At 39.5% G+C, this 23415-nt stretch overlaps 1 protein-coding gene across 1 annotated transcript; it reads right to left on the bottom strand.

Annotated features, from left to right (window-relative positions):
- Positions 1-13826: 13826 nt before the first annotated feature.
- LOC109211956 (putative F-box protein At3g58860) lies at positions 13827-15583 on the bottom strand. The gene is made up of 2 exons (XM_019375558.1): positions 15052-15583; positions 13827-13876 (listed from the first exon to the last, which is right to left on the bottom strand). Exons 1-2 carry the CDS (start codon positions 15581-15583, stop codon positions 13827-13829), a joined length of 582 nt encoding a protein of 193 aa, XP_019231103.1.
- Positions 15584-23415: the final 7832 nt, after the last annotated feature.

The following is a 23415-nucleotide window of genomic DNA, read 5'->3' as shown; positions in this document are numbered from 1 at the left end:
TCTCTTTCATGGAGGTCCTTTCTTTCTCTGTTTCTAATGCATTGGTACCTCTTTAATAATTTCTTAACTCCCCCCCCCCCTAAACTTTGGCTTTGAGCCACTTACTTCATATGAGTGATTAAGAGGTTTCGGGTGCCAAGAGAAGATCTTGTTCAATACAGGTAAAGGCTTGTAGCATAATTATCAATATAGAAAGGCTAAAGGCTCAAAGGGGGTTGACTATGGATAACAATCAGAGGGTGGCAATTGAAAGCTCAAACGGTCCAAGGAAATCCTACAATCATCTTTCAAACCAAGAAAACTTAAATTTTTGCCATTAAGCACATTCATGGCAAGTTTTAGACTATTCACTCAAGTACTTGGACTAGCAACAAAATTTTATCTCACCTCTCATACAAATAGACCGTAAAAGAGGATAGAGTCTAAACCCCACAACAACCACAATCAAGTTAAGGATCTATATGGTCCACTCAACCACCTAATGATTATCAAAGACAACTCAAGAGCCTCAAAGTCACTTTTAGTAGAGTTAATTATTTTCAAAAAAATGATTCACAAAAACCTTGTCTCAAACCATAAGCATGGAGTTAAGTATGTTGGTACCATATCATGCATAAGTAACTTGTTTCTATAAACTAACGTGATTAAGGCTTTTATTCATTACTACTTACTACTACTATTACCTAAACATGAAACATACTCATTCCTATAAGAAAGTTTTCACACTATCCATCCTCAGGAAGAGTCACCCGATTCACACAAGAAACTATCTTTGAAAAGAACGGTGGCCTTAAGAAAACCAAAGGCTTATTATCAACAAAAGAAAGAAAAGCATCCTATTTACACTACCAAAGCAAACAGAAATATAGATTACTACTAAGTATATCAAACTACTAAAAATAAACAAAATAAATCATCCAGTTATTACATCTTAGTTTCATCAAATGTATCAAACCATCCAATTCTCCACCCCCCCCCCCAAACAAAAGTAAGCATTGTACCTAATTCTTAATAAATCAAAATCAACAAGTAGAGAGGGGCGAAGAAACTCCCTAAGGATCCTCAATCATCATTCTATCACCAACAGAATCAGTCTAAGCCGGCTTAGCTAACTGAATTGTGTCATCATCCTCTGCAGGAGCTGCCTGAGAGGTGAACATATCACGCACCGCAGCAGCAGTGCTGGATGAATGGCACGGTTCCTCAACCTGAGCAGTGGGGTCCTCATGAGAAGGCTGAGCTAGGTGGGGCTGGGTGGGGTCAATCAGCATGTCAAACGGCAAGTTGCTGGCCTCAGCTATTCTAGTCACCTCAGCTCAGAGTGAGTCAACTGACTTCTTGCTGGCCTGTGTCTTTCTCATCTTCTTCACCTACTTGGTCAACCGCTCAATGACTACACCATGCTGCACCAGTGTGTCCGTAATCACCTTTTGGTTGACCAAGACCTTGGTGAGCTTCATGTCAATATCAAGGGTCCGATTGTGTAGAGGTCTTCCCCGAAATTGTACTAGATATCTTGGACATATTTGATGTAGCTGTCTGCATCTAGTTGTTGAGACTCATCAACATTTGAGAAACCCGTAAAGTAGCCAGTTGGCTAGTAAGCAAAGGTATCAACCTCAAAGCTGGTGTAGGCAATGGAGCAAGGGCTTCGGTGGCTCAACAACAGTATCTCTGGCACTGGTGGAAGGCTCAGCTGAAAGAGAAGGTATATCAGAGGGACCAGGAGCTACTACTACATGCTTATCAGAATTGCTAGTAGTAGTGGGAGGTTGACTACTCTTTTTTGGGTTCCTAGGGTCTTGCAACTTGTACAGATTAAAGGGGCCAATTGGCGTAATCTTCGTATCAAACGGCCTGGACTCCACCTTGGAATCTGTCAAGTACTTTGTGATGGTACTAGTGTACGGGTAAGAGCTTTTACCTAGTTCTACCAAGTGATATTGGCCGACATCATTGCACCCACATTGATTGGGTACCCGCCCGTGATAGAAGCTACTAGAACTACTCTTGTCAGAGGTAAGTTGTTCTCATTCAGGCATGGATCAAGTCTTGTACACACAAAAGTTCGCCACCTCTTTGCCTCGAAACTCAGAGTCTGGCGGAGGATCGGCACTCCGGCACCTATCCAAGGGGGAGTAGGCCCATGTGCAAGAATCTATGCAAGCCACGGTCTTACCTCTTCCTTCTCAGCCAACTTAGCCAAGTACTCCTTTTCTTCCACATCCTCTAGTCCAAGGTAGGCATTCAAAGTGCGCTGATCAAATTTTAGCTTTAGGTTTTGCACTCCGGTAACCTTGGTCCCTTTAACAATATGTGCCATACTAGCATAGAATTCCTGGGCAAGGTGTTCCTTGACATCCATCAGTTGATCAGTGAATTGCATCCACTCTTTCGTTTTTGTAACCTACTCGAGGACTGCCGGATTGTACTTATCTAAGTCCTTGGTAAGGAATTGCCTTTTGTGATTAAGGTAACTTTCCTTTCACCACCTTCAGAAGTCTGAATAAGAATTGAGGCTAAAAAATTACTCTTCCCAAACCACCTTCTTCTATGTTACTATGCTATCTCTCGCAACCATTACCCCTTTTCTATTATCAGGGGTATCATCAGAATCAGAGTTTTGAGCAGCTGCATTTGACTCATGACCGGTACTAGATGTGCCCTGGGAGGTGCTCTGAGATGTGGAGTGCACATCTTGGGGCTTAGACTGCCCATGTGGCCGAGACGGCTCCTCATTGTGCTCTTCAAGTAGAGACACAAAATTTCCTTCGGAGGATTCCCTAGACGGGACATAAGAATCTGACTCTGAGAGGCTTCTACCTCTCCCTGGCCTGCAATTGTTTTCTTGGCGATTGCCTTTTGTTCACTTGGGTGCATGACACCTCTGCCTTAGTACCTTTCCTTTGGAGGTTTCTCCTTTTCCTCTTGATTGCACCATTATTTGTGTATGCACGAAGAGAGTTGTCAGTTGATACACAAGTTGCAAAGAAGTTAAGAGTCATATTATCAGTATATGACAACTAAGAAGCAGTTAGGGTGTGCAGTATGTAGCATGTATAAGACAGAGTGCAAGTGCGGTCCGCACGATTCCAAGTGCCATCCGCAAAGAGGAAGTGCAGTCCGCACAAATCCAAGTGTGGACGCACTCCTGCAAAGATGTTTCAAGCCCTCAGAGAGAAGTTTGAAGGACAGTGCGGAACTCTATCTGCGGCCGTAGAAATTAAACTATGATCCGCACAATTTTATTACGCCCACACATGGTAAAAGTTCTCAGGTCCAAGAAAACAAGTTCTTTGAAAGACAGTGCGAACCTCTCTTTACGGCCGTAAAATTTCAAGTGCGATTCACACAAATAAAGTGTGGCTGCACAACCAGGGTTATCAGCCAAGCCACCAAAACCAGAAATTGCGGATCATAAAATTTCAAATGCGGTCCGCACTATTGAGAACAGTGACAGATGAAGGTTATTTTCTATCTAGGTTATGCAATTATGTGTTCAATCCAACTAGGTAACATGGTAAAGGAATGATAGTAAAAACCCCAACCTCATCTAAGCATGATTTCACAAATACCCAATGGTAAACTACCCACACAGAGACACAGATACGTGTTGTAATCATATATGGCCTAAAAAGAAGTTAAAGAAAAAGTAAAATTCAAAAATAAAATTAACAAGATTGAAGTGATGCATACATATTGTGGTAGTGTGATAGGACGATCGGTGTGTGGGTGGTTGTCTGTGTTCAAATGTGCAAGCAACTTGTTCCTCAGTCGAGTCTCAATTAGATTGTGATAATGGCAAAAAGTGTAAATGGGAGACCTACTATTCTATTTATACTCACGCATGGGTAAGGGTAAAAGAGGGCGAGTGCAGCCACAAAATTCTAAATGTGGTCCACACTCTATTGCCTGAGTGGTGGAAAGCTTCTAGTTGTGCGGTCCGTACTTTTTCAAATGCGGCCGCACTTCTGTCAACCTAGTTTTAGTGAGTTCTTTGAGAATTCTCTCCTGTGACTGCAAAATTTGTGATAGGCTGCAAAGTTAGCTCTGCGCTGTTAGGAGAAAAGTTTAGAGGACCTTCAATTTAGCACCTGAGTAGCTTCTTGCAAATGCAGTCCACAGGTAAAATCTGCGACCGCGAGCAATTTTCTGCGATTCGCATCTCCTCTTCTGCTACCATACAAATAAAAGTGTGTTCCGCAGTTTCCCATTCAGGGAATATCTTCAGCCATTATCTCAATACCTAGCACTGATCACTGCAACACACTTCAAATCTAGTTATAAACAAGAAATAACATCTAACTAAAAGAAAAGAAGAAAAAGGAAAAGAACTTGGGTTGCCTCCCAAGAAGCACCTTATTTAACGTCGTGGCACGACACAATGTCCTATTGTCCTCTATTGAAGTAGAGTACTGCCACCACGTGGCTTTCACCAATTTTTCCCAAGTAATGCTTCACTCGATGGCCATTGACTCGAAATATTACTTTGTTCTTTTTCTTCAAGTCCAAAGCACTAAAGGGTGTTACACCAACAATTTCAAACGGACCACTCCACTTTGACTTAAGCTTCCCGGGAAACATTCGCAACCTTGAGTTGATCAACAATACTAGATCACCGGCCTTGAACTCCTTGTTACAAATATACTTTGCATGAAGGTACTTCATCTTTTCTTTGTACAAGGACGAACTCTCATATGCATGGTACCAGAATTCATCCAATTCATTCAAATGTGCAACCCCGAAGTTAGTCGCTACATTCCAATCAAGATTTAGCTTTTGCAAGGCCCACATTGCCTTGTGCTCTAATTCCACTAGAAGATGGCAAGCTTTTTCGAACACCATCTGGTATGGAGATATTCTGACAGGTGTTTTGTAAGCGTTCTATATTCCTATAGAGCGTCATCAAGCTTCTTAGACCAATCCCTCTGATTTGCATTCACCATCTTGGACAAAATATTCTTTATCTCACGGATGGAAACTTACACTTGACCACTTGCTTGTTGATGATAGGGAGTTGTTAGTTTATGTGTGACACCATACTTGCCAAGCAAAGTATCAAAAGCCTTGTTGCAAAAATGTGACCCTCCATCACTTATGATTGTCGGCGGAGTCCTATACCTTGTGAAAATGTTCCTCTTTAAGAAAGCTACCACACTTCTAGCCTCATTATTAGGTAAAGCAACAACTTCAACCCATTTAGACAAATAATACACCGCGACCAAAATATAGGTGCTTCCACCAGAACTCACAAAAGGGTCCATGAAGTTAATGCCCCAAACATCAAGATATCAATCTCCAAGATGGTTGTAAGGGACATCTCATGTTTCTTTGAAATTCCACCGGCCCATTGACATTCATCACATCTTCTTACCAACTCATTTGCATCTTTGTAGATATTAGGCCAATAGAAACCACAACTTAGGACTTTAGCCGCCATTCTTGCTCCACCATGATAACTACCATAGGGCGAAGAATGACAAGCCCCAAGAATATCACTTTGTTCCTCTTCTGGCACACATCTTATAATTACCCCATCTGTGCAAATCTGAAAAAGGTATGGTTCGTCCCAATAGTAGTCTTGAAAATCTCTCTTGATCTTCTTCCTTTGGTTTGAAGTGAACTCTTCCGGAATGATACCACTCACAAGGAAATTTAACAAATCCGCGAACCATGGAACCTCCTTCACTAAAAGTGTCAAGAGTTGCTCATTGGGAAAAGAGAAATTAATCTCAAGGCCATCATGTGGCCTCCCCTCCTCCTTCAAACGAGACAAGTGGTCCGCCACTTGATTTTCACTTCCCTTCTTGTCTTGGATGTCAATATCAAATTCTTGTAACAAAATCACCCATCTCATCAAGTGAGCTTTAGATTCCTTTTTGCTCATATGATAGCAAAGCGCCGCATGATCTGTGTGGACAATAACTTTGGCACACATCAAGTATGGGTGGAACTTTTCAATAGAAAACACAATAGCAAGGAGCTCCTTCTCCATAACGGTATAATAGACTTGAGCATTATTCATGGTCTTACTAGCATAATAGACCAGATCAAAAACTTTCTTGATACGTTGCCCCAAAACAACCCCAACCGCTTCATCACTTGCATCGCACATGAGATCAAATGGCGAGATCCAATTTGGTGATGTAATAATAGGAGTAGTTGTCAACTTGAGGTTCAATTAATCAAAAGATATCATACAATCATCATTGAAATAGAACTTGGCCTCCTTCTCGAGGAGTTTGCACAAAGGGTTCACCACTTTAGAAAAATCTTTGATAAATCACTGGTAGAATCCCACATGGCCCAAGAAACTCCTCATACCCTTCACCGAGGTGGGGGTGGAAACTTAAAAATAACTTCAATCTTTGCTTTATCCACGTCAATATCATTATTTGAAATCTTATGGCCAAGGACATTGCCTTTCTCAACCATGAAATGATATTTCTCCCAGTTGAGTACCAAATATGTTTCCTCACATCTAGCCAACACCTTGTCTAAATTAGCAAGTCAATCATCAAATGAATCCCCAACGACCGAAAAGTCATCCATGAAGAGCTAAAGGTAGTCTTCCACCATTTTCGTGAAGATAGCCATCATACACCCTTGAAAAGTCGCCATCGCATTGCACAATCCAAAAGGCATACGTTTGAAAGCAAAAGTACCATATGTATAGGTAAAGGTGGTTTTCTATTGATCTTCTGGTGCAATAAGAATTAGTTTGTGTCCCGAGTAACCATCAAGAAAGCAATAGAAGGAACGGCCGACCAATCTATCAAGCATTTGATACATGAAAGGGAGAGAAAAGTGATCCTTTCTTGTGACTTTGTTGAGCTTACGATAATCCATACAAACTCTCCAATCGACGACCGTTATTGTAAGAATCAACTCATTCTTATCATTGGTGACAACCTTCATGCCCCTTCTTTGGGACACATTGAACCTGAGAAGTCCATGAACTATCAAAAATGGGGTAGACAACTCTGTCATCCAACCATTTGATAATCTTCTTTTTGACCACCTCTTGCATAGCCTCATTTAGTCTTCTTTGATGTTCAATGGACGGTTTAGCACCATCCTCCAACTTGATCTTATGCATGCAAAATGCGGGGCTTAAATCCCGAATATCTGCCATAGTCCACCCAATAGATTTCTTTCTCTTTTGCAACACTGCCAATGTGGAATCTACATGCACGTTATTCAAATAAGAGGAAAGAATAACCGATAAAGTAGAACAAGGGCCAAGAAATTCATACCGAAGGTGAGGTGGCAATGGCTTCAACTCCAATGTCGGTGGCTCTTCAATTGAAGGCTTTGTAGGAGGAGTGTTCCTATTCTCAAGATCCAATGACAACTTTTGGGGTGCATAGTTGTAAGACCCCATTCCTTGTAGTGAACTCACACACTCCATGAAATAATCCATCTCATCATCATCAAATTTGAGCAAAATGGTTCCAACATGTCACCGACATTGATTATAGCACTAGTATCATCAACAATGACATCGGTAAACAAGTCTAAAAAAGAGCACACCTCATTGCTATTTGGTTAACGCATGGACTTGCACACATGGAATACCACTTGTTCATCACTAACACGGAAAGTGAGTTCTCCGACTTCAACATCACAAATGTCCTTAACCGTAGCAAGGAAAGGACTCCCACATATGATAGGCACTTCATAATCAACCTCACAATCTAGAATCACAAAGTCCGTTGGAAGAACAAATTTCTCAACTTGGACCAATACATCCTCAATCACTCCCAACGGTCTCTTCATTGTGTGATCGGCCATTTGCAACCTCATAGATATGGTTCTTGGTTTCCCAATCCCCAAAGTATTGAACACTGAGTAGGGAATCAAATTGATACTCGCCCTAAGATCACAAAGAGCTTTAGCAAAATCGGCACTTCCAATAGTACAAGGAATTGTGAAAGCACCGGGATCCTCTAACTTAGAATCCATGGAATGAACAATTGCACTCACTTGATGAGTGACCTTGATTGTTTCAAAGTTCATTGACCTCTTTTTGGTCACAATATATTTCATAAACTTGGCATTACCGGGCATTTATTCCGATGCTTCCACCAATGGCACATTGATAGAGAGGACTTTCATCATTCGATGAAATTCTTGAATTAATACTCACCATTTTGCTTAGCAAGACTTTGACAGTATGGAGGTGGAGGCTTAGGCAATGGTTCTTTGTCCTTTTGTACCAGCGGATCTGGTATGTCAATGATGTGTTCCCTAGACGGGTTCACCTCTTCTCAGGTCTCCTCCACACTATTATCAATATCAATATGAATGTCATCATGTACTTGAACATCATTTTTGGGATTTCCTCCTCTTGGATCACTTTGTTATCATCCACAAGTTGCTTTTCATTTGAGGTTGGTGCATTTTCTTCTCTTCCACTACTTGTGATAACCGTCATAGCATGCCCCGTATTTTTACCACCCTTTGGGTTCACTACCGTATCACTTGGTAATTCACCCTTAGGACGAGTAGTAAGAGCTTGAAAAATTTGACCCATTTGAACTTCATGATTGAGGATTGATGTGCTATGTGAGGCAAGTCGGGCATCCGAATCCGTATTTTTTTCTATCATTTGCTTTAACATGTTCTCATTATGACCCGGGTTGTTGCTTGAAGAACTTGAACTGTGGGAATGGTAGGGAGGTCGTTGTTCGGTTATTGGTACATTGGGGGTCTTTGAAAACCCGAACTTTGATTTGCATGATTATTATTGTTTCCCAATTTCCTTGATTATTGCCTCCCCAATTCCCTTGGTTGTTGTTGTGACAATTACTTTGATTGTTAGAACCCCAATATCCTTGGTTATTTTGAGAATGCCATTGAATTTGATAAGAGCCTTGAAAATTGATCTGTTGCCCTTGGTAATTATTCACAATGTACCTCTTCTTCTTTTCTTGATAAGAGTCATCTTGTTCATAGCTGCCACCATCATGTGCATAAGTCTCCACACGGGATTGAAATTGGGGACCTTTATTCCTCTTCTTATTGGCCAAGACATTCTCTCCTTCAATAGCATGAACTTGCTTAGGAGCTTGAGTTTGATAAAGTTGAGCCTTAGCGGGTTGAGTCATGGTTGTAGTCAATTCGGCAATATCTTGCCCGTGTTGGGATCACCTTGGGCAACATTAGCTCGGGATTGCCAAGTCGAAGAAGTTTCTACCATCTCATCAAGAATCTCACATGCCTCCACATAAGGTGTTGTCATGAAATTGCCTCCGGCCAATTGATTCACCACACATTGATTCATGGTATTAATACCACGGTAGAAAGTTTGTTGGATCATGTTTGTAACGATCCGACCAGTCATTTTGTGTAATTGTGCCCCATTTCCCTTTTGATGCTTCACACATATATTTTTATGATTTTATAACTTACGAGGTTAATTAGTTTTGTTACGGGGAGATTTCGGGTTGATTTGGACCCTTTGAATCTTGGCTTAGAAGCCTAAGTTGTTTATGCTAACCAATGGTAGAATTATGTGAAAATGACCCCGGAACGGTATTTTGACGGCTCTGATAGCTTTATATTGTTATTTTGGACTTGGTTGTATGCCCGGAATCAAATTTGGAAGTCTGTAGGTTGATTTTGACCGTAGGTTGACTTTAAGCTATCGAGTTCGGAATTTGATTTGGGGACTTGGAATAGGTCTGTTATGCTATTTAGAACTTGTCTGTAAAATTTGGCATCATTTGGAGTTGAATTGATATAATTCAGACGCTTATTTGCAATTCTAGAAGTTCTTGATATTTTCTTTGAAATTCATGCATTTTGGTGTCCAATTCGTAGTGCTAGATGTTATTTTTGTTTTAACCGCACGAGTAAGTTTTTATGATAATTCTAGACTTGTGTCGATGTTTGGTTTGGATCCATGAGGTCTCGGATGACTTTCAGACATGTTTCAGAATGTTTTGGACTAAAAATGGAATTACTGGTGTTGCTGGTGCTATGGTATCGCAATTGCGAGCAGCAACCTCTCAATTATGAAGGTGACAAGGGGGTATTCTGATGTCGCAATTGCGACTAGCCCCTTCTTAATTGCGAAGTCAGCAAGCCTGGGGCTTGGGTCGCTTTAGCGAACAATTGTTCACTTTTGCGAAGATGTCCAGCTTCGCAATTGCGACAATTGTTGAGGCTGTCAGGGTTCGCAAATGCGATCCCTAGTCTACATTTGCGAGGGTTTGCACATGAGAACCCTGTGTCGGAAATACGACATCTGCAGCTGGACAAAAGGGTTGGGAGTCGGGATTTTTCAACATATTCTCTCGTTTTAGAACCCTAGACTCGGTAGGAGGCGATTTGAAGAAAGGATTTTCACCTAAAAATATTGGGTAAGTGATTCTAATCAATTTCTAACTATATTTTATCAATATATCTTAGATTTAAAATCAAAATCATGTGAAAATTTGTCAAGATTTTGAAAAATAAGAATTGAGTTTTGAGAGTCGTTTTGGACTCGAATATTGAAACTAATCATATATATGGATTTGTGGGGTTATGGATAGTCGGAATCTGCCCTTGGACTCAGGTTTTGACCGGGTGGTCCCGAGGTTAACTTTTGTTGACTTTTCGGGAAAATTGTGAAGATCATAGCTTTATTTATTGTAATTGATTTCTCTTGCATTTTTTATGTTATTAATTCATTTTTGGTTAGATTGGGCCGTGTGGAGGCAAATGTTAGAGGAAAAGCTATTTCTGAGGGTTGAGTTGGCATAGTTGAGGTAAGTAACTTACCTAAATTTGTGTGGGGGGAAACTACCCCTTAGGATTTGGATTGATTGTGCTATTTGTGTTATGTGAAAGCCGTGTACGCAAAGTGACGAGTGGTTACATAGGCTATATGCGGTATATGACCGGTTTACGTTGTCTAGACTCTTTCCATGCCTTTAATTGAATTGTCATAACATGTTATATCTTTCATTGTTAATCTACTCTTACATGCTCTATTTGACGTTGTTAGCACTTGTTCTACCTCTTACTTATTATTTTGCTCTTTTATGCTTTAGTTGAAGTTATTGCCTTATTGTCTTATTACCTCTTAATTGTTGAATCACTTTTAATTGAAGTTGTTATTTCGTGGAATATCATCTTGTTGAGTTAATGGTGCTGAAGTTGTAATAGTTGTTATCACATTGAGCCGGAGTTGTTAATTGTTGAGATACCTTTTCTTGTTGAGCATTCTCATTTATTTTGTTATTGTTGAAATTTTTGTATACATTGTGGTTGTTCCATGGGCTATTCGTTGTGGAAATATTGGTATTGTTAACTTTGTGTCAAGTTGTGGCATATGGGCACTTGTGGTACGAGTTGTGATTGTATTGTGATATTGATACTCATGCGGTGATATAAGGATAGGGGTTGATACGTATGCGGTGAGATAAGGTGGGCTTGATACGCGTGTTTCTAGTAGGGGAACTACTTGAAGTCACGTGGTGAGATAAGGTGGGCTAAAACACGTATAGCTATTTTAGAAAAAATAATTTTCAAAACTAAATGTAAGGCTCACGCGGTGATATAAGGAAAGATACCGATTGAAATTGTGAAATGTGAATATGATATGGTACATCGGTTGTGATTTTCATTGTACACTCCATGTTGGAACAACTTATTGATTTGAACAGCCATTTTTCTTCCTTCAATCATTCATCTACATTTTGATTATGTTTGGCTATGCGTTGTTATATTCGTGTTGGAACAATTGTGGTTTCTTGTATGAGTCGTGCATACTACGTGATTTATTGTGTTGCTTTAACTTGTCAATCTATGCCTCCGCTATAACTTGGTGAATTGACTGTTAATGTAAATTTAATTGTGTGGAGTCACTATATCATATTCTAGTGAGTTGTAGGTAATATAATGGTTTAAATAAAAGAATTATTAACATATTTTATTCAATGTGCCTCTTAATGAACTCGTTATCTCACTCGGTGCCTTATTATTCTAAATGGTTATCTTATTTTCACTATAATTGGTCTCAGATTATACTCTCACCCTGTTGGATATTTACCTTACTTAAAATTATTATCAAGTTTTTCTATAACAAATTATATATTTAATTCGTTAATTTAACTAATGTTTTGCTTTGTTTAAAAAAGGTTCTTGGATGACTTTATTGATTGCCATTTCAAGCAAAGGATTTTGGTTGTATAGCCTGCTTGGCCAAGCTTCTCCAATCCTAGAAGCATTTTCTTTTTCAAAAAAAGTAATTTTGTTTTCAAAGTTGAAGTGTTTAGCCATGCTTTTGGAAGAAAAAAAGAGCTTTTGAGGAGAAGCAGAAGGAGTTTTGGAGAAGTATAAAAAAGTAGTTTCTCTCCAAAAGCACTTTTGAGAAAAATACACTTAGAAGCACTTTTTAAAAGTTTGATCAAATATTAATTGTTTCTCAGAAGTGCTTTTCAAACTAATTAACCAAACACCAAAATTGCTTCTCACCCAAAAATAANTGTTCTTGTATGAGATTGCTGGTCTGAGGGATCATAATCTATGAGTTGATTAAAAAAATAATCTTAATTCTAGAAATAACAGTGTTGCAGGAAGAAGATCAACGACAAAGGCATTTACATGCTGAGATCCGTTATTTCAGATATTATTAAGGTAAAAATTACTTACATAAAATTTATCATTAATTTCGATTATGATTTTAATATATTTTAGTATTTTCGCCTTCTTTTTATTGTCCTTCAAGAATATTGCTTTTAATTTACTTTTCTGTAATCGAGAAAATATGTATGAAGATAATTTGGAGATATGGTCCTATGAATCTGGTGGCACTCAGATATGGTGCATCACTTTTCTTTCTAACTTCTCTTGGAAGCGTTCTTAAGACACAATCGCATGTTAAGAAATTACAGTAGTACAAAATTTCCTAGAACATCAGCTCTTTTAGGGAATGGAGAATTGAGGAGGAGATTAGGGAATATAAATGGAAAAAAAATGGAACAACGAAAAAGAATATGAAAAGAAGTATCTAACCAAATTGTATTTCAATTAACAGACACTGCAACTTGCATCGACATTTGTTTCTGTTTTCCTTTCCTCTTTCTATTTTGGTTTATTTACTTTTCATTTTATTTTTATTATATTTGAGAGCAAATTTTAGAAAAACAAATTTTTACTATTTAATGGAAGAAAGAAAATCAAGATCTAATTCTAATACATATATTTATATTTCTGATTTCATCAATTTATCGAATTAATTTTTGTATGTATATACTATGTACGTGGCAGAAAATACCAGATTCTTTTAGCAGGTAATGGAGATATTCTAAGCATTCCATTAGTTATATATCAACGTTCCAATAAAAATACTTGTATGCATCAAAAACTCCAGGTTCCTCGGGGTAAATGCATTAAAAAGGGACGGGGCTAAGCGATTTGCCGAAGCTGTTATGTAAAAATACATCGGTAGGGGAGCATTCCGCCTTAGAGAGAAGCCTCCGCGCGAGCGGTTTAATTTTCAATCTCAACAAAGTATACAATATTATGTAAAAAAAATTATTAACATCATATATAGTTTCGCGCGAGAAAATTCACTAGTCTTTTTTATAATATCAATGTATATAACTTATACTCAATTAGAATTGGCATGGATACCGCTATTATAGGATTCAGGTAAAAGTAGTTTGATGGGATTCACAGATTCTTCAATGGATGATAAAAATAGGAATAATAAGCCAAAATCAAAGGCCGACCAGCTATATGATAAAAGTACGGAAAGGAAATTATCACAAAACATCTTTCTAACACGTATGAAGGCAAAAGAAAACAAAAGTTGCACTAGATATCTAATCTCAAACTACATCTATCTCTCCTATTGATGAGCTCTCATCTCGGAATGTACCTGCACAAACAACACATAAATGTTAGGAAAGTGAACGGGGAAATATGGAATGTACGAAGGAAATTAATAAAAATGCGACAGCGTTATCATAATTTATACATTCTACATAACAAGCCGTTACCTTGAAATAAATGATTCTTTATCTTTGTCTTTTCTTTCCGTTTGCTTGAAGCGAATTGTATGGATCGCTTCAATAATACGAGGGTTAGCTGCCAACATTTTTCTATCAAGAGGAACCCAATCGCCTCCTATCGTCTTCTTGTACTCTATCTGAGCATTTATGAGATACTCTTTCCAAGTACATTTGGTAAGTCTCCACCGGTACTTCTTCAACAATTATTGACGTATAAACTTTCTAAATCTTGGACCACACTCTACTGTTAAACTCTTGGGCCAACAAGTCCAGAAGATGGCATGAAAATAAGATGAATATGACAAATTTGAATAATTACGGTCAGGTAATATCAAATTCTCAACTTCAGGTGTAGGAAGAGATCTCAAGCCAGAAGTGCAGTTGTTTCTGAATATTTGATTAGACAATGTCAAGTCTACAGCCTGGTCATTCAACTCAACTAGAAATTTTCTTAAATTTCCGATAGATTGCCATAATTTATGGAAATTCTGCATTGGCTTGGACAACGTTCAAAAGATAGAGAAGGTAGCTTATATTGATTGGAGATGGCTAAGGAGGGTAACTTGGGCACATCAAAAATGGCTTGAACTAATAAATAGCAATAAACTATGCTACAAACCTCGAGGGTTGAACTTGATATTTTTATTTTTCTCAATTGCTCACAGTAGCGTAAGCTCAATTCTTTGATGAAGGGTAGTTTTATTATTAGCTGGAAGAGAATATCATCATTAATAATTTTGGCACGCACAAATTCTACCCTTGTAAGATTCTGGCAAGTACCAATATTCAAGGAACTCAAATTAATTCTCTCTCCATATTCGAAAGATAGTAATTTTGGTGCGTCAGTAATATGAACTTGCTCAACATAGCAGCATAAGATACTAAGAGACAAAAGCTTAGGCAGGTTTGACATACGGATGCGGCTAAACCCAACACAGTACTGTAATGATATCATCATGATTTTGAGGGCAACATGAAATTAGGCTATGAAGGGTTGATTCAGAAACACTAACATGACATAAGGTTAGATTTTTTATGTTACGACACTTAATTCTATCATCAAAAAGTAGTGCTTTTTGCTTCAGTAATATCTTGCACGAATTTAACTCCAACTGCTCCAATAACTCCATTGAGAAAATGATATCAGCTGACAGTGAAAATTTTCCTGAACGGCTTTTCACCAAAAGTGCGAATTGTGAAACGTTCTTCTTTGCTATGATATCTAACCATTTATCCACTAGACCGTTACAATCAGTTTCATCAAAGAAAGAGATGCAAAGCTTAATAGATGAAATAGGTAGTTTTTCACGGAGATATCTTTCCAATATATCGTCTACAATCCTCAAAAATTTACCATGAAAGTCTACAGACTTACCAGGCTGTCTCGCAAGGTAAAATTTATTAGAATTGAGATGGGGGTTAAAGTCAAATTCATCAAAACTGAGATTAGGGTTCGTAGAGCATGCTTTAAGCCATGGCTTTGACAACACGCTGGTTCGAGCCGCAGTTTTTGTGGGGAGACGAGAGAGTATTTGGTGAAGGATTTTAGTTGGTAACTCTGAAGTTCTATCCATGGCACTAGGGTTTGTTTTTTCTATTTCATGTTGGAGATTCCACGTTAGTATTTAAAGAAGAGAATAACATTGGGAGTCTAGTCCATAATTATAGGTTCACTTTTGTGTCCAATGACACGAGTCTTTGGAGTTTGGAGGAATTCTATTTACACCACAATTTGATCGAACAGATGAGTACAACTCTTGGATTAAAGATTTTTATTAGCAAAAAAATCAGACGAAAATAGAAGAATAGAAAATTATTAAAGGATATTTACTGGGGCTTTTATCTTTCTTTTTTTCTTTCCTTTTATTTCTACATAAATATTCACGTGCTACTTAGTACTTACTGGCACGCTAAAATGGTGTTAGTCGGATAATTAAAACTTTGCCAGATGAACTTCTGATCAGAATTATACAAGTGTGGAAAATTCTCATGTGGAAATGGCGTAAAAGCAACTACTTTTTGCCTCAAATATGGAAAGGTCTCCTCCAATTTATATGGTTTAGAATGAGTTCAATGGAAATAAGATAATAATAATAATAATAATAATAATAATAATAATAATAATAATAATAACAATAATAATAATAATAATAATAATAATAATAATAATTACATACAATTAGCTCAGAAGCGTCAACTTTTATGATTATTCTTTTGTTTCTTTTGAAGTATACTATTGAAGAATTAATCTAAATAACTGGTCACTCAATCGCTTAAACTAATTAAAAATAGTTGAGGGATATATAATATATGTACAATTTATATATAATAGGTGTATAACTATGTATAATCAATATATAATTTATATACAGATTAGAGAAGGTAACATTGAATCTAATCTGCTATTTGTGTAAGATTCCCTCAACTTGAAGTTTCAGTTTTGCATAATTTACCTCCTCTGTCCTTTGGTACTCCTTTATATGAAAATGTCATTTGGAGAGTGCATAGAAACATTCAAAGACGGCCTTTGCCGAGACTTATAGTCTGTTTGGCCAAGCTTCTTCAAGGTCAAAAGCATTTTTTTTCCTAAAAAATAAGTTTTTTATTTTTTTATTTTTTGAAGTTGAAGTGTTTGGCCAAGATTTTAGAAGAAAAAAAAGTGAAGCAAAAGTAGTTTTAGAAAAGCAGAAAAAAGTAGCTTATCTCCAAAAGTATTTTTCTGAAAAATATTTTTGAGGAAAATACACTTAGAAGCACTTTTTAAAAGTTTGATCAAATATTAATTGTTTCTCAGAAGTGCTTTTCAAACTAATTAACCAAACACAAATTGCTTCTCACCAAAAATACTTTTGAAAAAAAACGCTTCTCAAAATAAGTTGATTTTTGCAGCTTGGCCAAACATGCTAGTAGTCTCTTGGTTTGTTTGTTTCTTTGAATAACATATTTGCTTCTTTTTCGGTGATCCATTGAAGGTGTAGTCTTTATATACAATGTATTATCTTTAACTAGTAAATTTATTATTAAAATCGATCTTTACCAAAACATATTTTTGTTCTTTTGACAGAACATAATCAATTATCAAATTAGCATACTCATACAATTCATGAAGTCATGGTTCTGGGATAGTCTTGCAAAATAATGGCCAAAGTAATCAATATATAAACTTAAAATTCGTAGTTCATCTTTCACAAAATGGAACAAAGTGGAGTATATTAGTATTAGCTATTAGAATAAAAAGACAATTATAATTTTTTATTATTATTTTCAAGAATTACCCTACAAGTGGTTTACCTAACTGCTTAACTAAAAATAGTTGACCGGATGTAATATAAATATATATATATATATATATATATATATATATATATATATATATATATTATTAAGATNCTATACCAATCCACTAGTTTATAATCTTACTGTAGTTTATGGAACTATATATCCATTGGCCATTCAGACCATTTGATCAGCCGGCAAAGATAACGAACCCAATCAATTTCAGACCATATCAACAGCATACCATTCGATGTTTAATGGAAAAAACTGAGATAAGCTTAATAAATTAANACGGGGACCTCGAGCTCGATTATATCGGGGGCCTCGAGGTGAGTTAAGAGCAAATAGAGTATGAACAATAAAGTAAAAATAATAAAGCTGAAGAATAATTATGGAGCACAATAAACGAGAAAAGCAGAATAGAATGTTCCATTGTAGTGAATGAGATGATCTTACAAATGATTGCGGTCCCCTTTATATAGAAGGGGAAAATCCTAATATGGTACATTTCCAATTATAGTAAGGAATTCTATTGGTACAGCTGTATAACAACCTAGTACGGACTCATACTATTCCGTAACAATCTTATCCTTTAATTTATGCCCTGATCCACGTGTCCTTGAGAAATTCCCGCTCTTTCTTGAGTGTCATCGAAATTGTACTGTCCTCGAGGCAGATCATGACGGACCTCCGATTTTCTTCTCGAGGTGCGCACATCCCGGCCGAGCTCGATTCTTACTTCGAGCTTCCGAACTCGAGCTCGGTGTATGATTAAGTCTTCGGAATCGAGCTCTTCAATTCAGACCTTATAGAGATAGTCCCCGCGTTTCTTAGAATGAAATAATATGAAACGACTTGAATTCCCGAAGTCCTTCATGATGGCATCACTCGTTATGAAGTAAGCGTTGAAATGACCGAAGCGTCCTATCGGTTCTTTTCCCTAAAAACATTAAATGCACGTCAGAGCCGGTCGGCCATCAATATTAATGAATCGTCGCCCCCTTCCTCTATATATACTTGTTTTCTCTTCTCATTAAGAACTTTTCCACCTCACAACACCTATTATCCTCTATACGTTTCCTTTTTACCACCGGTTCCTCCTCCGTATTAGCTCAAAACCTCACCGGGTTTATTCATTTCTTCCTTCTTTTTCTAAAGAACCGATGGCAAAAACTTCCAAGTCCGTTCCTCAGAAAGAAGGAACCTCCACTTCTACTTCCCGTCTGGCCGGTGGTAAACCGCCGGTGCTTCACGAGATCATACCGAATAATTTTTCCTTGAAAAAGGACTTTATAGTCGAGAACCCTCCCGACGTCCCCGGCAGTCGAGAGCATGCATCGAGATACATAAGGTCAATTGAGAAAAAACACCTCGATGCAGTGAGGAGAGAGTGTAAATGGGAAGAGAAGGTCATTCTGCAAATACCTTCTCGTGAGGAGGACATCAATGCTGTGAGGAGAGAGTGTAAATGGGAAGAGAAGGTCGTTCTGCAAATACCTTCTCGTGAGGAGGACATCACAACTTACGTAAAGGGGTTCCTGAGTGTGTATACATACCCCTTTACGTTGGGTCCCCTCGACCCGCTTGTGCTTGAATTCTGCCGAAGATATCAAGTCACCCTGGGCCAGATTCATCCGTCCTTTTGGCGGATCATAAAAATGATGAGGTTCTTCATCGAAAAGGCCGGGATTGAGTTCACCCTTAGCCACCTTATCCGATTATATCGACCTCAACATTTCCGAGGTTTAATCAAACTCCTACGCCGATCAACCAAGTCCTTCTTTGCTAGTAACGACGAAGACAAGGATCGAGGTTGGATGAGCCGGTTCATCCGGGTGAGGACCGTCGATGTTATTCCCAAGGAGTTCCTGTCGTTCCTCGAGAAATGGAACTTCGAACGTGAGTGGAATTCTTTGCTTTAGTTCTTTTCCATAATTTTGCTAAACTTCGCATAACTATTCCTTTCCCTTTTCTGCAGCGGTCCCGTGGATGCATAATCCGGTCCTCGACCTCGAGGACTGGGTTCGCAAACTAGCTGCTACTTCATCATATGACAAACGCAAGTGGCGGGACTTGTCGAAGGGCAAGTGGGAAGCGAAACACCACGGTACGCGTCATAATGTTTCTTTCCTTATTAAGAATGTCTTCCTTCATGCCGACTCCTCTATCGCAGGTAACGGTGAGTTCTTCGAGATGAGGCCTCCCCTTCCCGGGGAGGAAGTAGGATCTTCGGATCCAAAGCCAAAGAAGGATAACAAGAGAAAAAGGTCCTCGAAGAGCGAGGACACTCAAAGCCAAGCAGAGCCCGCTCGGAGGCGCAAGAAAAGCGTCGTCATCAATGTGGATATTGACTCGGTCCACCAGTCCATGGACAATGACGGTGACGAGATGGAGGGTTCGATGTTGGTGACTCGAACCAGGAAATCTTCCAAGGCTATCAAGCCTGCTGAGATCGGGGCCCCTAGCCTCGAGGAAGGAACTTTAAAAGAAAAAGGGGATGAAGGCCCTGCATCACCTGACATGGTAACTGCTTCTCAAACTTCTGGAAATACTCTAAAGGGAGCGAGCTTAGAAGCTCCTTTGCCTGAACAGAGCACCTCGAATGATCTCCCCGAGGCCATGACAGCAGGTCATTCCTCGTCATTTCCGGCCTTCTCCGAGAATGCCATTAGGGATGCTCAGAACTTGAAGACGTCCGAGCTACGCGGAGTCCCGAGTGAAAATGACCCCTTCCAGGGTTGCTTTGCTGGGGTCGATGAGGCCGACCCAGCGGATGCAAGCTCAATCTTCGAGGAGGCTCAACGTCTTTGCATAATTGTTAGTTTTTAGTGGTACTGCAATTTCTCCAATGCCATATTTTTCTTCTTTTGTCTAATCGATCATTCCTTTCCTTTCTGTAGGCCTTCGACAAATTGAAGACCGAATTGCGTCATTGTGAAGCCGAGTTGCGTAGAGCTTCGAATGAGGAGAAAACCGTTAGGATTCTCCTTGACAAAAAGGAGGAAGAACTGAAGCATCTTCGGTCGGAGTTGACCAAAGCTCTTGAATACAAGAGTGAGTTAGAAAAGCAGGTAACCTCTGTTCTTAAAAAATACGGGCTACCTCTCCCGTCTTCGGAGGCTAATACTTCAATGTCTCAGCTGCAGCAAAAGTTAGATATGATTGGGCAGCTCCGGGGCGAGGTAGATCAAGTTCGAGCTGAGTGCAATGAATGGAAGGCGAAGATGGACACCCTCGTTGTGGCTAAAAATGATGCACAGGCGAAGGTATCGGCCCTCGAGGTTCAACTTCGGAATGCTCAAGGGAGCAACTTGGTTCAGGCTGGCAGAATAGCCGAGCTCGAGGCTGATCTTGCGAAGGCTAAGGCCGAAGTTGTGGAAGTCCGGGCCGAAGCCAGAGTAATACAAGCCAAGGCCGATAGGATGGTGGCCATCTATTTGAAGGATACTACTGATGCTCATATGGAGTTGAGAGGGGCTTCCGACCGAGAAAAAATAAGCAGTGACTTTTCCCGACGCCGATCTCGGAGGGAGACCCTCGAAGAGGTCCATGCTAAGGGCTTCGATCTTTCCGAGGAGATAAAGAAAGCTAAGGCAGGTGAGGCTGATTCCAAATTTGTCCTTTCCTCTGACGATGATGATGACGTCGAAGATGATGAAAAGGAGGAGGTTGCCGAAGAAGCTACCTCCGGGGAAGAGGCTGGTCCCGGGGGAGTGACAGGTCCGGGGGGGGGGAATGCCCCCTGGTGTAGGTAGAATTTTTTCTTTCTTGTTGTAATTTTTTGCTTTGTAGGACTCCTATGTAATATCTTTTTGTATATATAAAAAGGAAAGGAGTTTCCTTGATCGTTTGCCTTCAATTTTTCTTCAAAGTTTCCTTGGTTTTTGATGCTATAATCTCTGAGCGTTGATTCAAATTCGGGGTAGAGTAGACCCTCAAGTTTTGTATTTTGATCAACGATCGATAATAGGTTACCACTTAAGGTTCGATCTTCGAGCTAAGTTTTAGCTCGGGACTTTTGAGTCCGAGCTGGGTAAGGTCTCGAGCATGGTGTGCTTCGGCCTTTAAGCTCTTTAAATATTGGCCCTTAGGCTCTTTAGGTTGGCCCTTAGGCTCTTTTGGGTTGTCCCTTAGGCTCTTTAGGCAGGGCCAATTCGGCCTCTAAAATGGCTATAAATATTTCCCTCTTTCTGGCTAAAGACTTAGTGAAAATTTTGGTATGCCTTAGCATGTATTTTTTGTATTTATATTCGTTCGATTTTTCTAAGGTTCGATTGATTGGAACCTCATTTGTAATTTGATATGTAACGTTAATCAAATACCTCTTGAGGTTTTTTCGAAGGCTAATGTTATCGAAGCCTTCGTATCATTCGAGGGCTGATTATATCGAAGCCCCTTATAATTTGCTTTTGCCGAGGGTAGCCTGATTTAACCGGTTTTTTCGAAGTGTATGAAGGCCTTTAGTTTTATGGCGAAAGTCGGACGTCTCCGAGCCGCATTATTTCGGTCGTAGCCTTTTCATATGATCGTAGTCTTTCATATGGCCGTAGCCTTTAGTCCCCGAGTGTGATGGCCTTGGCCTTAATATCGAGGGGATGCCTCTTTGAGGTCTTGTTTGAGGTCTTATAAGTTAAAGTGTGCCTCTTTGAGGTCTTATAAGTTTGAGTGTTCGATGACTCGATATGTCGATTGTCGATGACAGTCCCCGAGTATTCGGGTGCATTCAGGGTTTTGGCCCTTGAGCTGTTAAATGTGAAATTAGTAGACTTCTTTGAGGCACAAAGTGTTTTGATATAATAAGAATGCTTCTTCAAATAATTGATACATGTGTACATGTTTTGCCACTGGGGGCTCAACTATTCTACATGGACACGGTTCATTTGACCGTTTGGCCCATTATAACATTCCCCTATCGAGGTTCTCCTTGGCATGAATTGCTTTCTTCGAGAATGCATCCTCCGAGGGTGATGCCTCCCAGTGTTTGAGGTTGATTGAAAAGAAGCCTTGAATACTCGTTGAATATTCCATAGGTAGCATATAGGTGTTGCCTCATTAAAAACCTTGCCGGTAAAACCCGATCTAAGGGTAAAAGAGTGCAACACATGCTTTAAAACCCAAGGTCTTCGAGCTGAAAGGTGCCTCGATGTTTCCAATCGAACATCTGCGAGAAGTTAGTTTAAATACAAATGGAAAAGGGGAGAAGGTCATACCTCAGCAGTAATAGCGTTTGAGCAACGATACATTCCAATTGTTTGGTAGTGCTCGCCTTCCATTGTACTGAGTTTGTAGGATCCTTTCCCTACGACTCCGAGGACACGGTACGGTCCTTCCCAATTGGGGCCTAGTTTCCCTTCGTTTGGGTCTCAAGTGTTGAGAGTGACTTTCCTTAGGACTAAGTCCCCGACTCCGAAATATCGAAGGTTCGTCCTTCTGTTGTAATACCTTTCGATCCTTTGTTTTTGCGCGGCCATTCGAATTAATGCGGCCTCACGTTTCTCGTCTAGTAACTCGAGAGAAGTGTTCATGGCTTCGTGGTTCGAGTCCTCGGTGGTATGCTGAAACCTGACGCTAGGTTCCCCGACTTCGACTGGGATCAATGCTTTGGACTCGTATACTAAGGAAAACGGGGTCTCCCCCGTGCTTGACTTTGACGTCGTTCGATATGCCATAGCACCTCGGGCAATACTTCTCTCCATTTCCCCTTTGCATCATCTAACCTTTTCTTTAAGTTTCGAATGATGGTTTTGTTTGTGGACTCGGCCTGACCATTTGCACTTGGGTGGTAAGGCGCTGATAGAATCCTTTTGATTTTATGGTCCTCGAGGAATTTGGTCACTTTGCTGCCGATGAATTGTTTCCCATTGTCACATACTATTTCGGCAGGTATCCCGAACCGACATATGATGTGGTCCCATATGAAGTCGATGACTTCTTTTTCTCTTATCTTCTCGAAGGCCTGCGCTTCTACCCATTTTGAGAAGTAGTCAGTCATAAACAAAATAAATTTAGCTTTACCTGGCGCCGTTGGTAGGGGGCCGACGATGTCCATCCCCCATTTCATGAATGGCCACGGGGATAGGACCGAATGGAGTTGTTCACCGGGTTGATGGATCATCGGTGCAAATCTTTG

This window comes from Nicotiana attenuata, unplaced genomic scaffold (assembly GCF_001879085.1).
Source record: "Nicotiana attenuata strain UT unplaced genomic scaffold, NIATTr2, whole genome shotgun sequence".
NCBI classification, from domain to species: Eukaryota; Viridiplantae; Streptophyta; class Magnoliopsida; order Solanales; family Solanaceae; genus Nicotiana; species Nicotiana attenuata.
The sequence above is the reverse complement of the archived record's forward strand: the minus strand, read 5'-3'. Positions and strand labels throughout refer to the sequence as shown.

What these genes read in the sequence shown, in the direction of transcription:
- LOC109211956 (XM_019375558.1), bottom strand. Translation starts at nt 15,583, where the DNA reads ATGGATAGAACTTCAGAGTTACCAACTAAAATCCTTCACCAAATACTC. An exon ending in TGATGATAGAATTAAGTGTC is followed by an intron (nt 13,877 to 15,051) that starts GTAACATAAAAA and finishes TTGTTTGTGCAG; the next exon opens with GTACATTCCGAGATGAGAGC.